This window comes from Ixodes scapularis, unplaced genomic scaffold (assembly GCF_016920785.2).
Source record: "Ixodes scapularis isolate PalLabHiFi unplaced genomic scaffold, ASM1692078v2 PGA_scaffold0__279_contigs__length_252992795, whole genome shotgun sequence".
In the NCBI taxonomy this organism is placed as follows: Eukaryota; Metazoa; Arthropoda; class Arachnida; order Ixodida; family Ixodidae; genus Ixodes; species Ixodes scapularis.
The window spans coordinates 117,250,377-117,264,586 of NW_024609835.1; the positions used below are offsets into that span (position 1 = coordinate 117,250,377).

Below are 14,210 nucleotides of genomic sequence, written 5' to 3' on the forward strand. Positions count from 1 at the left end.
TCACAACTCATAAGAATTGTGCTTAGGTCTACCTCAAGCCTTTTGTCCCTTCCCTCCTTCTTTGCTTTCGAGGACGCGGACAGGACAAAAAACGATCGCCGAATGCACGCCTTCCAAAAGCTCGAGACAATTAGCAATGCCGTTTTCAGTTATAGTGACTACGACAGTTTGCATAATGTCACAGCAGGAGGGGGCGCTTCGTTTTCCGTTGAATAAACTGCAACACAAAAATTGACTGAAAAGGATGTGACATTAACTGGCATGCTGCTCATAGGATATTAGAACACTTATCATCTTTGGGATATATGGATGCTTTTTAGATGTTGTGCTGCCTTTCACCCAGTTTCAGGTTGCAACCTAAAAGCAACTTCTAAAAAAACAAGCATACATGAGGCACGAATGGAAACTCGGAAGTCATGTATTTTTTTAACGATTATAGGACATGCTGTTGGTAATATATGGCATCTTTCAACGATAGTGGTACCGCGGTGCGAGAATCGCGATCCCTAGCCCCTGAAAGATAAGCCTCAGAATGGAGGTGCTTGCTTACACTCTCCTGACGTGGAAGTGCGAGGTACGACTCTTACATAGCGTGAATTTTACAAAATTACAATTACTGCTGTCGCTGTTGGACGCTGCCGTTGCCTCACCTAACATTTAGCTGAAGAACACTGAGCTGTGGTACAACCGACCGACCGAATTCACACAATTTTTCTTAAATGAATCATGCGGAAGTATTTATCTAAAAAAACAAAAAACAAATGTGCTTATATTTAGATGCACCTTCCATATGCGCATTGCAAACACCATGGTTGTTAAAAAAGGAAGAGAGAGAGCGAGTTTTGCATGTTTCGATTTTTGTAAGATTTTGAGTTGATTTTTTGCACATGTGCTCTAAGCTTAGCTCTAAACACGCACGTTAACAGGGGTGGTCAGTGGAAACCTGCGCAAAGCCAAAGGCACTGTGGAGGAGGGAGGGGAAATGGGGGGGGGGGGAGGGCAGCTTCTCGATTCGAAGGTTATGCCGAGATAGTGCGCTTGTGGAGGCGGCACTACCTTGAAGATTTTGGCGCCTTGTAATCGGGGTAAGTGTTGAGCAATCTTTGTCCTATTTCATGTCAACTCACTCCTAATGCGGCATATCATTGGCAATACTGGGCACACCGGCGGAATAAGACGACTTCATACTTCGTTTTACCTTAGAGGGACACTGAACCTAGGAAAAAATGTTTATACCTGGTTAGGACAGCCACATCTAAAAAAAAAAACATGTTCGTTGAAAAAAAAAAAGTTTTGCCCAACATTTATGCTACAACACATTTATGTTTACTCGCGAGTGAAACCGAAACTGTAACCCTGTAGAATTATGATGAGAGCGTGTAAACCCAACTAGTGTGCGCAATCAGTTCCAGCGAAGTCAGAGCGCACATCAGTTGGGTACAAGCGCTGTCATCGTCATTCCTCACGGGTACAGTTTTGGTCAAGCTCGTAAATAGAAAAATTTCGTATTGTAACATAAATATTGGAAACATTCTTTTTCCGACGAACATTCAATTTAAGACATGCCTGTCCTAACTAGGTAGAAATTTGTTTCCTAGGTTCAGTGTTCTTTTAAGTAAGAGCTGATGAAACCACACAGACAGAGTCAAAAGTGCACCATTATGGTTATCGACATGTGTCTGTACGTGCTATATCATTGCTGAACCATTAATAAAGAAAAAGGGCCCAGTGAGTTGTGCTTTTTACGCTGCTTGATTAGTCCCGTAGCTCGTAGCATCGGCTGCGTTCGGACTTAAGCTTAAACGAAGTATGGGGTCCTGACTATTCGATCTCCTGCCCAACAATAATGGGTTTTAGGCAATACTCTCCGAAAAACAACACGTTCCTTGTTCCTTGTAAACTCCAGTGCGTGTCTTTCATGGACATTGATGGCCCCCTAATCGGCACCAGATTATGTGACCCCTTGTTCTGAAGGCGAGTTGAGTTGAGCGGAATAATTCTGCTGGTTTTTTACAAGCAAAAACTGCGTTTTAATCCTCGTCCCATACTTTTTTTTCGTCCGTCCGTCCGTCACTAATTTTCCGCTAAATTTAGCGGGGAAAGTGTCGTGACATGACATCACGTGACGTCACCGGACCTACACACCTTGGGGAAATTGACGGTATATGACCTACATGTCAACTCAGTTTCCCCCGCCAAAATTAGCGGGAAATTTACATCTTGTTGCCTAAACAAAGGTTCAGTTTCTCCGCTAAATTTAGCGGGTAATTCGCGTCACATGACCCATGCACCAATTCGGTTATCCACTACATTTAACGGGAAAATCGCCGTCTTGTGACCGAGACACCAATTCAGCTTCCACGATAAATTTAGCAGGGGAAATCAACATCACGTTACCTGACGTCACGTGACCTATACAGCCGTTAAGATTCCACTCTAAATTTAGCAGGAAAATATACGTCACGGGACGCACCAATTTCCGCACCAATTCTTTCATCACTTCCCTCTAATGCATTTCATGCAGTTATAGGACTTTGAAGGTAAAGGTCGCTGCCTATTTTTTTTAATTATCTTTCTGCGACAGCTATTTTTGTAGAAAAAAAAAACTACTAATCCGTGTCGTAAAAACAAATATAAATCAAATAGTAAAATAAAAATTAGCCTAACTTTGCCGAGAAAATATTTTATGGGTTCTTAATCAAAACCGTAGCCGCAGGTATAGGCACATCATAAGTGTCTTCGAATCGAATATTTGTGATCGTTTTTGCACTTACCACTTGAAAATGGTTGAGATATAAGTAAAGATTCTTCAAATTGCCTCCAAAAATCACGATTGAATTGTAGAAATTATACAGAAATTGTGATTTCCTTGTGATATCCGGAGGCACATACGACGCTGGAATTAAAACAAACATTTGAAGCAATCGATGCACACAACATTAAGCTACTTGGTGAAAAAAAATTCGGAGCGGTGTGCGAATATTTGAGTATTTATTTGAGATCAAAAAGCGATTGCCTGAACAATCTGATTTGATGTTCGCCTTCTTACTATTCGAGCTTTTGAATATTGAATGTCCCAATTCACCAGGCTCGACCTAAAAGGGACCGTAAAAATCGACGTCTGCACGTAGCAATTTTTCACAAATCGGGTTCTTCTTGTAAAACTACAAAGCGTACCTCTCTTTCTGTGAAAAATAGGGCAAAGAAACTTGCCTAGATCAACGGCGGGCGGGGACGCAGACGACCAAGTCGAGAAGCGGAGCGCGTTTGGCGCTCGTATTGATAGATGGCGCTACCTCCTTAACGAGACTGCTCGCGACCACCATGGTTTATTCAAATGAACATAATCTTTTTGAAATCTACCTTTGGTAAAAAAAAACGCTCACAATAAAAGCAAAACTTAAAGGAAAAAAACGCGTTTGCATGACGGTGGCACTTTTGCTGAAAACGGATTTCGTCTGCGTGTAGTCTGCTTTCTTTTGCTGGTCGGCTACCTACACCTTTGGACGCTTCTCCAGACGCCATCTATCAGTACGCACGCCAAACACACCCCACAACTCGACTTTGTCGTCTGCGTCGCCGCCCACCGTTGAGCTTGGCAAGTTTCTTGACCCTATTTTTTATACAAAGAAAGCTACGATTTGTAATTTTAAAAGAAAAAGACCGACCTGTGAAATACACTTTTGACGAAACGTTTAGGTTGCTACATGCAGGCGTCGATTTTTACGGTCCATTTTAGACCGAGCCTGGTGAATTGGGACACCCTATACATCGGACGATCAGAATACTGCTGTACAAAAACTGGTTTCTTCGAGAATGCTGAAGATAGAGTGGCAAAGTCCTCGCAGGTCTCTGCTGAATATAAGTCAAACCTGCGTTGAAACGTGTTGGCTGACTAACCATTTTGATAAGAAAGTACTTAGTTCCTTATGCACGTTCTGTGCCACCGTGACATTACACAACACTGCGTCACATGACGCAGCTAAATTTGTCATGCTAAAGTGACTGCCATCACATAAAGTCGCGGTGTCATCATGGTTCCACATGACATGACGTCACGTTGTCGCGTTATAATGTCACGTGACAACCGTCACGCTGATTACGTCACGCAAACACCGCCGGTAAATTTAGCGGGATTGTGTCAGTTTTTTTTTACGTGACGTAACACATTTCTCAGATATTTCATCCCTCGAATATATTTTGTGTTAAGCGATGAAATCAATGAGTCGTTCGCTGAACCAAAGACTGTAAAGTAAGAAAAATATTCTTTTGACTTTGATCTAGTTACACTGTTCGTTCAATAAAATGACCAATGACCAAGAAAATGTTTTGTTTTAATGATTTTCATTTTTATACTAAGGGAAATGCTTTCCTCGTTATATTCGAACAATAAATGCAGCATATAATTTTTTTAACAAAAGTTCGTGATTTGAAGTGTAACGTAGGGGATTTTAAATAAAAATCTTGGACCAGTTGGTATTCTTAAAGTTGGTAACGTGGCGTTCCAAGGAGAGCGTTATTCAACGGCCCGCTAACAGGTCCTCGGATCGCGTAGGTATTCGCAAGGATTTACATTAGCGAAGTTCACACTCCTGTACAAGTCCTCGGACAGAACGGTCCTTTTTGCTTTTATAACCTGCATAATGGTGTTTGGGTATATTGGTTTCACAAAGAATAGTGTCTTTTTTTTTCAAATCTCAGATGCGCAGTCTGCCTTGTTATGAACGTTGAAAATTCTAATTTGTGATTGCTATATTTTATTAAGTGCTTTGACGCAATTCAAATACGAAAATGTAATTCTGAATTTAAAATATTTTTAGTGATTATCTGATGAAAAAGACAGATGTTTGATAATAAATCGAATACAAGCATAACTTGAGGTGGTCAGTAAATAAATTTCGTATGTTGCATTTGAATAGATAGAAAGACTCTACGCGTGCGTCTCGAGTCGCTTTACCACACTTATTGTTTTTATATTTGCAGAAATACAGCAGGATCAAATATACTATTATGAAAATAGGAACGAGTTTAATTCATACGATGGGAAACGTTATCGAAGCTTACGTTTCGGCGATAAACAAGGCAGGCGAGGTCGACAAAATATTCAGTTTGAACGAATAATACAGAGTGCCCAAATACGATGGTTTTTATTCTTCAAATAAAAAAAAACAGGTAAAATAACGGAACACTTTTTTTTTGATGTACGAAGAATGTTATATGCATACTCCAGCTACTTCTTCCCCCAAAGGCTGGAAAGATTAAGGCAGTTGTTATAACGTGACAGAGGCTTTTAAATTCCATCCCCAGAGAGGGTTACTGCTGGGGTTTTCAGTAATTTTGTCATGCGTGAGCAAAACCATCACTCGCGAGAAATGTGTAATGTGTGAGAAGAAAATTGCATGAAGCTTTGGGAAGGACGGAAGGACGTCCTTGATGTAGTGGTCAGAAAAGAACGTCCGTGGCTACTGTCACTTGTTAAACTTGTGATGGGATGACGTAGAGCACAGACGGGAACCATTCTTGGGGAGAACATCTGAAAGCTTGAGCAACGTCCGAATATTTCACTAAATCTGTGCGAGGATTATGCAAAGAAGTATCTATACTCTAGAGTATGTACCTACAGTCTGCGTATATGCAGGGTGTTTCACAAAAAGTGGACAAATTCGATATTGCAAAAACTACGCGTCGCAAAAAAAAAAAAAAGAGATTTGTGTCATGTTGGTTTGAGGCCAGGTACACATTTAGGGAAATGATTAAAGTTTGGGATAATAAGAGGTTAATTATTTTTGCGAAAATACCTTCTTTAATATGGTGTTTACGGCCATAATTTTAATTAGAAAATCACTGAGCATCATCGAAAAACACTAAATCAATAAATTGCAGACTGATAGAAAGCACACACACCATTTTGCGGCTTTCTAAAAAAAACGCACAATTTGGACGGGTTTTTAAGTTTCGGTTTGAAATCGGAACGCTTCTCGGCCCCCACGGCACCGCGCCCCTTAGAGAAATAGTGCAACCAAGCTCTGCTGCGCTGTCCTCGCGCAATACAGCCGGAGCTGGTTGCACTATCTCTCCACGGGGCAGGTGCCGTCGGGGGCCGAGAAGCGCTCCGTCCTCAAACCGAAACTTAAAAACCCGTCCAAATTGTGCGGCTTTTCAGAAAGCCGTAATATGGTGCGCGTGCCAACGAAGCATCATTCTGAGATTTATTGATTTCGTACTTTTCGATGCTGCTCAGCAATTTTTTTTAATTGAGTCTATGTCCTTAAACACAAAATAAAAAAAGTTAATTGCGCGAAAATAATTAACAACTTAATTATCTAAAACTTTGATAATTTTCCTAAATGGGCCCCTGTCCCAGGGCCAAAACCACACAAGCCTTTTTTGGGGGGCACGCGTGGTTTTCGCAATATCGAATTTGTCCGCTTTTCGTGAAACACCCTGCACACACACACACACAGACATATATATATATATATATATATATATATATATATATATATATATATATATATATATATATATATATATATATATATATATATAAACTCACCACTCTAGTGTTGTTTACCTAATTATCGGAGAGATCCGGAGGGATTGAAAACGCTTGCGGGGCTTTGGAAAGGGCATTCAATAGCTTTTGCTATGTCATAATAGCTGCCTAAAATTGTGCGGTGATTGTGGAGGAGTAGCCGTAGTATGTGCATTTATTCAGTTTAGGTTAAAATATTTTGATGAATTTTCTTTTAACAGAGCTCATCGAATATTAAAAGCAAAACAGCCATCGTAGTTGGACATATTTTACAAAATGCTTGCCCAGTAACAATATGTACAAGTCGCTGTTTGGCCCTTGTCTCTTTCTATCTAAGAGAGGTATTCTGGTGAACGAATTTTTTTGATCTGGAGCCGGTTTATCACACACTTCTGCAGGTATAATCTAAATTGTTTTAATAACTGAAAACGTATTGGCAGATAATATTTTTTTCTGTATGAGAAAAATTAACCGGGGCTCCGTACACCACATAGTTGGCTGCGAAGAATTTTTTTTTTCATATACAAAAATGAACATTTACCAAGTGTCAAATGCAATGTTTTTCTTTCGTTCATTTTAAAGCAAGGTGAGGTGTCGAAACCTCGTGTTTGCTCAAAAGCATCCAGTGCTGTGTTTACATCGTAAAATTGAAATGAAAAGACGTGCCCTTGACGATGATCGATTTTGCCCCACTTATGCAATGCCTGCGAGAAAAGTAGACAAAGATTAAATCGTTACACTAAAGCACAACTGAAATGATCAGTAATTAAATTGCATTAGGATTGGTCCAAAAAACAACTTTTTTCTTGATCATTAGCATCAAATTTCTATCAAATTAGCGTTGAATCATGAATTATTAATTCAATTAACACGAGCCTTAAACTGGTACTGACACTCCAAAGGTCGTATTGCTTTTGTTTTCAAAAACGATGCAAGTTGTAATAAATGACACGCAAAAAAAAAAATACAGAGCGCTAAAAATGAAATCTTTTACGCGCGCGCGCACCTTTTTATTTTTGACGCTTTCCTCTCCCGCTCCACACCTCCTCGCTTCTTTTTATTTGTGAAGTACTCGATTATAAAATTTATAAGCTTTGTAAGCGACATTTTTATAATTTTTAGTGACGGCATTCGTAAAATATGCTTTTTTTTTTTTTTAACGCAGTCGTGAACGCACTGCGGCCCTTCTTTTTCAAATACCGAAAATCGGAGTCTGAAGGGATGTCATCTCCTGGTGTTTTATCCTCCCTCAAAAAACATGGCGACGTTCGACGTATGTAGCACTGATGGCGATCGGTGAGTTGGGGAATCGGACATAGTTTTCTTTTTTAGTGGCCCGATGACCTCTCAGACTTCGAAAAGGAAATCGTCAAGCGGTAACAACTGGGTTTGACGCATGTGTACCGTAGTTTCGGCTGTGACTCCGTCTGGCCGCCTTTCACGCAGAACCGGCGCGACGTGGTCAATTACGTCGCTCACAAAAGTCTACTGCGCGTTCTCTTCGACCTTACACCGTTTCAAAGAACTCGATAGTGAAGCGTCGTCTGCTCACAGTGATAGAAGGCGATCGCGGGAAGCGCCGGCGAACAGAACACGGAGGCATTACAGAAACTCGAGTTGCAGAACGACTCAATCTTTGACGTCACTCCACTGGCGCGGATTGCGCGGGAACCTCAAATTTGGCTCTATAGAATTGTTTTTTTTTACTTCACAAAGACTGACTTTCCAAGTCGTGAATTTTTAGGGTTATTTCCAGGCATTGTTTTTATCGTTTCGGATAAAAAAAGAAATGATTGTGACCTGTCAGCGCCCCTTTAATCTAAGTTAAATGTAGTGACGAAAAACTTAACCGCCCTCCCCTTAAGCTAAACCTTCATGCACAATATTAAATCAGACATAACTCTGCTTCCGAGATCTGTGAAAGGGGACTGTGCACTATATTGTGCACTTTATTTTTCAGAATATTGATTGCTAGCGCAACATTATTTTACAAATAAACTAACTTTGTTTAGGAACGCTCGACTCTTCTGGCCCAGGGCTGGATTATGTTTGAAGATATCGATAACGTTAGGGGCTAGCATCACTTGCTTTCTCGCGTTCTAACTTGCCTTTACGCTGAACACCGCTCTGTGCAATGCACGAAGGCATGCGGTACTCGGCCGCAAAAACTGAATAAGGCAAGGATGGATGCGACGCACGATACGGGCCGGGTTACGTCCTTTTTTTCAGTGAGGCGGTATAAATGTTAAAATGTAAAACAATATTATTTTCTTAATTATTGGTCTTTTTAACATTCTAAACATGTTTCGCTTATATTAAGCCTGATTCGATTATTTCATATGAAGAGTATATAATTTTACTGTACGTGTCATGCCCCCGTAAAATATAAAACATATTGGTTTGTTGCTAGATCAAACCCTGGGCCGCTTTGCTTGTGGATGCGGCTATTTCTTTCGGCGGGTATTAGATATTTTGAGTTCACCTGACCTGTTCCGGGGGGCAAGAGTATCTAGCGTCACCGGCGGCTGTTTTGCTAATGGCATCAATAAGGACATAGCCACCTATCCACAAAATTACGCATAACCTATAATTCTTCTTAGTTGCGATTTGTGAACGAATGCAATTACAAATTTGTCGAAGACATGAAAGGAACTGAGGTAGTCTCGAAACACACGCTCTCTGCCTATCCTAACCTGTCATACTGCCGATAAATGAAGTTTCACCGTGCTAGTCAATTGACACGATTGGCTGGCTAGAGACTGCGGTGTCATAATACATCTTCAAATCACTTGTCACTCAGTCTTTTTGTCGGTCGGTGGGTATGTCGGTGGAACGGTGTGGTGATTGACCAGAAAACAGCCAATCGAAAGCAGGTAATTACAAAAATCAAAGCAGAAGAGCGAAATGATCAACACACAGTGTTGTTATATGAAGTGGGGGAAAGCACCGCGTTTAGCTACACTAAAGTCAGAGCTTAATACTAAGTTTTGTAATCGCTCTATACTACGCAAAAGACCGTTTCAAGCTGCAAAACAATGTTTCTAATTTTATTTGGATATTTATGCGTAAGTTTAGGTGCAACTTTTTCGAAATTTTTTTTCAGGTGATAAATGCACAAGCGTGTTGGTTGCAGCAGCTATAAAAATCTGCTTTCTCCTTGCAAGCTCCCGTAGCAACTGCACGCCGCACTTGCGCAGCACGAGCTTGCGCGCCCGTAGGTGCTTCTATAATACCTCCTTGCGTCCACGGAACTGGTCACGTAACATAAAATCTCTCCTACCCGGCCCAGGAAACCGCCCAAAAAGTCACTCCCAAGTTCAATACTCACCCCTCCCAGCTTTGAAAAGGCCGCGTGTGTGGTAGAATTGCCAGCGTACGGAATTCCTACATGATGATTTGGGGATCGATCTCCGCCAACCTATTTTTATCATTTGTTTTTCTTCTGGAAAGTTCCAGTTCCTTGTTGATAGTTATCGTGTCTCTTTTGTGTGTGTATGTGTGTGTGTGTTTTTTTTTTTTCTGGTTTAGAGCCTCCCTGAACTTAGCGCGAATATTAGAGCAGCCCTAGAGAGCTGCATCTGGTTAGTGTTCCGTTAGAAGTCGATCTTAAAGGGGCCCTGCATAGATATTTAAGCGTCTACCTTTTTTGCGGCTTCCACGTCTCTTCGTGTTCGGGCAAGCCAGAGCACGGAGAGAGTAACTAAATATAAGTGCGTCATATTTTAACCAGACGATGCGGAAACCTCCGACACCTACGGGGGCGACTCACGGTGCCGAAAGAGCGCGATATGTGACGTCTTTGGTCCTTGGCTTACTACTGGTCAGAGCCGCTAAAAGCTTATTTTTAGTCGAAATACAAAATATAAGTGGCGCAAACCGTTTCAATTACCTATAAAAGTAGTTTTTGTTCACTATTTTAGATCAGAAAAGAAACAAATGCAGTTTAGAAATTACGGAAACAAGAAATGACCCGTCGACATGCCCGCCACCAAGCGGTGGAAAAGGCGGCGCATGCTAGAAAGGTGTAGTGGCATCAGCCACTAACGAGCGGCGAACGTAGGAAGGTCCGGGATGTACGCGGCGGCGCTGCCGTCGTACGGACTGGAGGATCCGACCGGTTCCGAGAGTTCCCAAGGCCTTCGGCGAGCAGCTCTCGCTTGCGGTTTGGCCTTTTGGCGGTATGGCAGCGTGAAGTGGCTCCCGTTCTGAACTGACCTTTACCCCCTGTTTACTGTCGTTTCTGGCCAATGAAGTGTGATGCCGAATTAGTGTTTAATCGCGCAGCAAATGCAATCCGAGCCGCCCTGGCTGCCCGCTTCATACAGCCTAGCCAGAACATGCTTTAGTGGCGCCCTCTCGAGCCGTCGACACGGAGTGCGGCAGCCGTGACCGCTCGCTGAGCTCACTGCCCCTCCTCTAGTTCACGGCCACTCAAGCCAGGGCTAAGGACGTCATGAAGGAGGTTCCTATTTGCTTGTTTTCGTCATTTTAATTTGCCCATAACTTTTAAAATAAAGCGAAATTTGAGAAAAGACAAGTTTAATTAACTCAGTGCGCTCAGGTTCGGTGCAAATTAAAAACCAGTAAACAAGTCCTTCCAGGGCCCCTTTAAGGCTGTGCAGACATTGATTCCCGCAACCGAAATTATTTCATTCTGTTTTGGCACAAGTTCATCACATTGAAGTTTTACTTTTTTCTCCTATTTATCCCTTCGTCAGTTGTAATTTAATGAAAAAAAAATGGACATTTTAACGGCATCCCAGCGTGTAATAATGCGTCATGTATGGTACTTATGCCATTAGAAGTCGTTATATCTTTACCAACTTACGCCCCGACAGTGTTGAACCAGTGTTTCCAATTTTTCTCAGCAGACCGAATTCTTGTTGCAAGCATACTAGCAACGTTCAAGTTGCCTTTCGTTTACTTAGAGAATAGGAAAATACATCAACATAAACAATTGAATGGTTTCGCACAGAAAATTTCATCTCCCATCATATAGATGTTTTATTTTTTAGTATCCTTTCTGGGTTATTCTGTTATTTTTTCTTCTTGATCAGATGCCGTTCCGTAAATGGGAAGGTAATATTCGGGCATATTTAAATTCTTAGTGTTAGTTTTTCCCAGCCTGTATGTCTTGCCTATATTTTCTGTTACACATATTAAAAACAGTGCGCATTACTTTAGCAAGAATCGTTTCTTCATAATTTTAATAATGATGGAAGACTAAATTATTATATTTAGGCAATTCAAGAAATTAATGGAGGGCATGCGTCCATGCTTTTAAAGCCTACACCCTTACAAAACTTAGCAATGAGTTCCAAATGAGTTTATAATGTGCTCTATAAGAATACGTAAGAAACTCAATTGAACCCCATTGATAATTCTGGCAAGAATAATTACAGAAGAAACTAAGTGCGTAACGACCAGAGGACCACACCACGTGAGAGTTGTTTTTTTTTTCTCTGGGCTTCACTTTTGGTGCGTCCTCTTTACCCGCTAGGTTTTACGCAGATATGTACACGGAAAAAAGTAACCCTATACCTTTACTCGTTATTCGCTCGTAAAGGGGTATTCACACGAGGGAGAAATCCCGGGGATTTCTCCCCGGCACGCGCAACCCACGACGAAAACGTCAGGCTTTGCGATGTGCCAAAGCCTCGCGTTTTCATCTCGTGATGCGCGCGTGCCGGGGAGAAATCCCCGGGATTTCTCCCTCGTGTGAATACCCCTTAAGGTTACTAAGTAGGTTACTCCTTACTGAGATTCAAAAGGAACAAGTCATTTCGGCTCAAAAGCAAGGTATTATTTTCCCGTTACGCTGGATTTGTCGTTCTCTGAACCAGTAGCCGAATTTCAATATTTTGCTTTCTTTCTATGCCTAGTTATAGGGCAATCATGGTCATCTTTTTTTTCTTTTGTGAAAGTCAAAGGCGTGAGCTGGGGTGAAAACAAAATACGGTAACGTGCGCTGTGCACGTTCGTTTCCAGAAATGACTAGATACCGTTACTCAAGCAACGAAAGTACGTCCTTCGATCCTTCACTCAAAAAGTAAACAAGCCTTACTGAAAAGCGTTACTAGATAAAAGTAACACGTACCTACAAGTCTGGTTTTATGAAAAATAAGCGAAGGCGAACCGGCAAAGCTAAGGAGAGGGGGGAGAGAGGCTGATGAGCGGACGAATCGTGCCACTGTGCGGCTGAGAAGATTGAGTAAAGGAGAAAATGTGTGGCGTCGTGTGTCGCCCAGTTCAAAATGGCGCCTTGCAATTTGAATGGCTGCAAAAAAATTTTCCGCTGTCCTTCCGCGGGGTTGGTCTCATCAACATGCCGATCCTAAACTTCGCAGTAACGTAGATCAATTAACGGTTTTCTTAGATTTCGGAAGGTCACCGAGCTGAGCGAACAATGAATTTTGGCTCTTGGTCGATGCCATCACAAAACCCGAACAAAGTGGAGCAATGCAATCCGTGTGCTTCAGATCTTATGTTTTTCGACAAAAGCGCCTTTAGTTCTTATCTCCTTCCAAGTAAAAAATTTGATTTAACGTTTGTAACTTTTGATTTAACATTAAATATTAATAAAAACATCCAGGGAACAACCTATATGCATGGTTTCAGCCAAAAAAAAAAAAAAAAAAACGCAGCTGCATTGTTATCTAAGGTGTAACCCCTTACATAGCCAGTTTTCCGTGGACGTACGCAGAAGAAGACACCGTGGAAATTCGCAAAAATGCAGCTTAACATGTTGGAAATACATATTCTTTTATATTTAACGCTTTGGATATACAATAGCCTATTTATTCCTAAATTTGCATCGGTGTAAAACACATCTGTGAAGCACCGTCCATAGGCAAACTAACTATTACTTCGCCGTTATCGGAAGTTAGACTGTACCACTTGCACGGCGGAAACAATCTCCCAAGAACAAACCTGATTGACTTTAGAGCTGGTGATAAACGACCAACGAGCAACCATAAGTGCACGTTTGTCTGCAAGCGGTCCGGCTGCCACGGTCTACAGTAGCCACGGAAAGAACCGCATGGCCCATAATTAAGGAGCTTCTTGGGTAGATGGACGAGGAAAAGAAAGATGCAAGCGTTTAGACAGGATAACTTGGGGAAACCTATGGGGCCGACGTCATGCCCTCTTCTAGCATTTCTAATATTTTTGAATTACGTATCCTAAAACGTGCAAATTATGTTTAAAATTATAATTATAGTGTGTACATATGTGACGGCCATTCACTCTCGTGCGGTAACCTATTCCTAATTAGGACGTGGCTTAGTGACTCACCTCAAGAATGTAAATGTCCAAACTGACGGGGTAAGAAGAATCACTTTGATAGGAAGGATCGTAAAAATCCTAGAAATAAGAAAAAATAATTTTATTAGAAAGTACTTAATTTTCACTTCCAGTTTTCTGTACCCAACCTACTTCGTTTTCAAACATCCGCCATTCTGAGCTATATTTATAGCTCTTAAGCGTAAGGAAAAAATTCCTTTCCGTACGACGCACGCCCCCCCCCCCCTCACACACACACACACACAAACACCACACACACTCCACACTCCGCGACACAAAAAAATTTGCAGAATGTGGGTAAGTAAATTAGAACTTAATTAAATGTTGATATTTGCAAACCGCACATTACAAAATTATTTATCTCTAAGCGTTA

The 14,210-nt window shown here is 41.4% G+C and overlaps 1 protein-coding gene across 1 annotated transcript in view; it reads right to left on the bottom strand.

Annotated features, from left to right (window-relative positions):
* LOC120845946 overlaps positions 1-14,210 on the bottom strand; it is a 106,339-nt gene that overhangs the window by 22,703 nt on the left and 69,426 nt on the right. The window contains exons 10-12 of the mRNA XM_040217509.1: positions 13,829-13,897; positions 7,077-7,239; positions 2,775-2,896 (exon numbers count right to left, since the gene is read on the bottom strand). Of these exons, the coding sequence (XP_040073443.1) occupies positions 2,775-2,896; positions 7,077-7,239; positions 13,829-13,897 (354 nt within the window). The remainder of the gene's footprint in view (positions 1-2,774; positions 2,897-7,076; positions 7,240-13,828; positions 13,898-14,210) is intronic.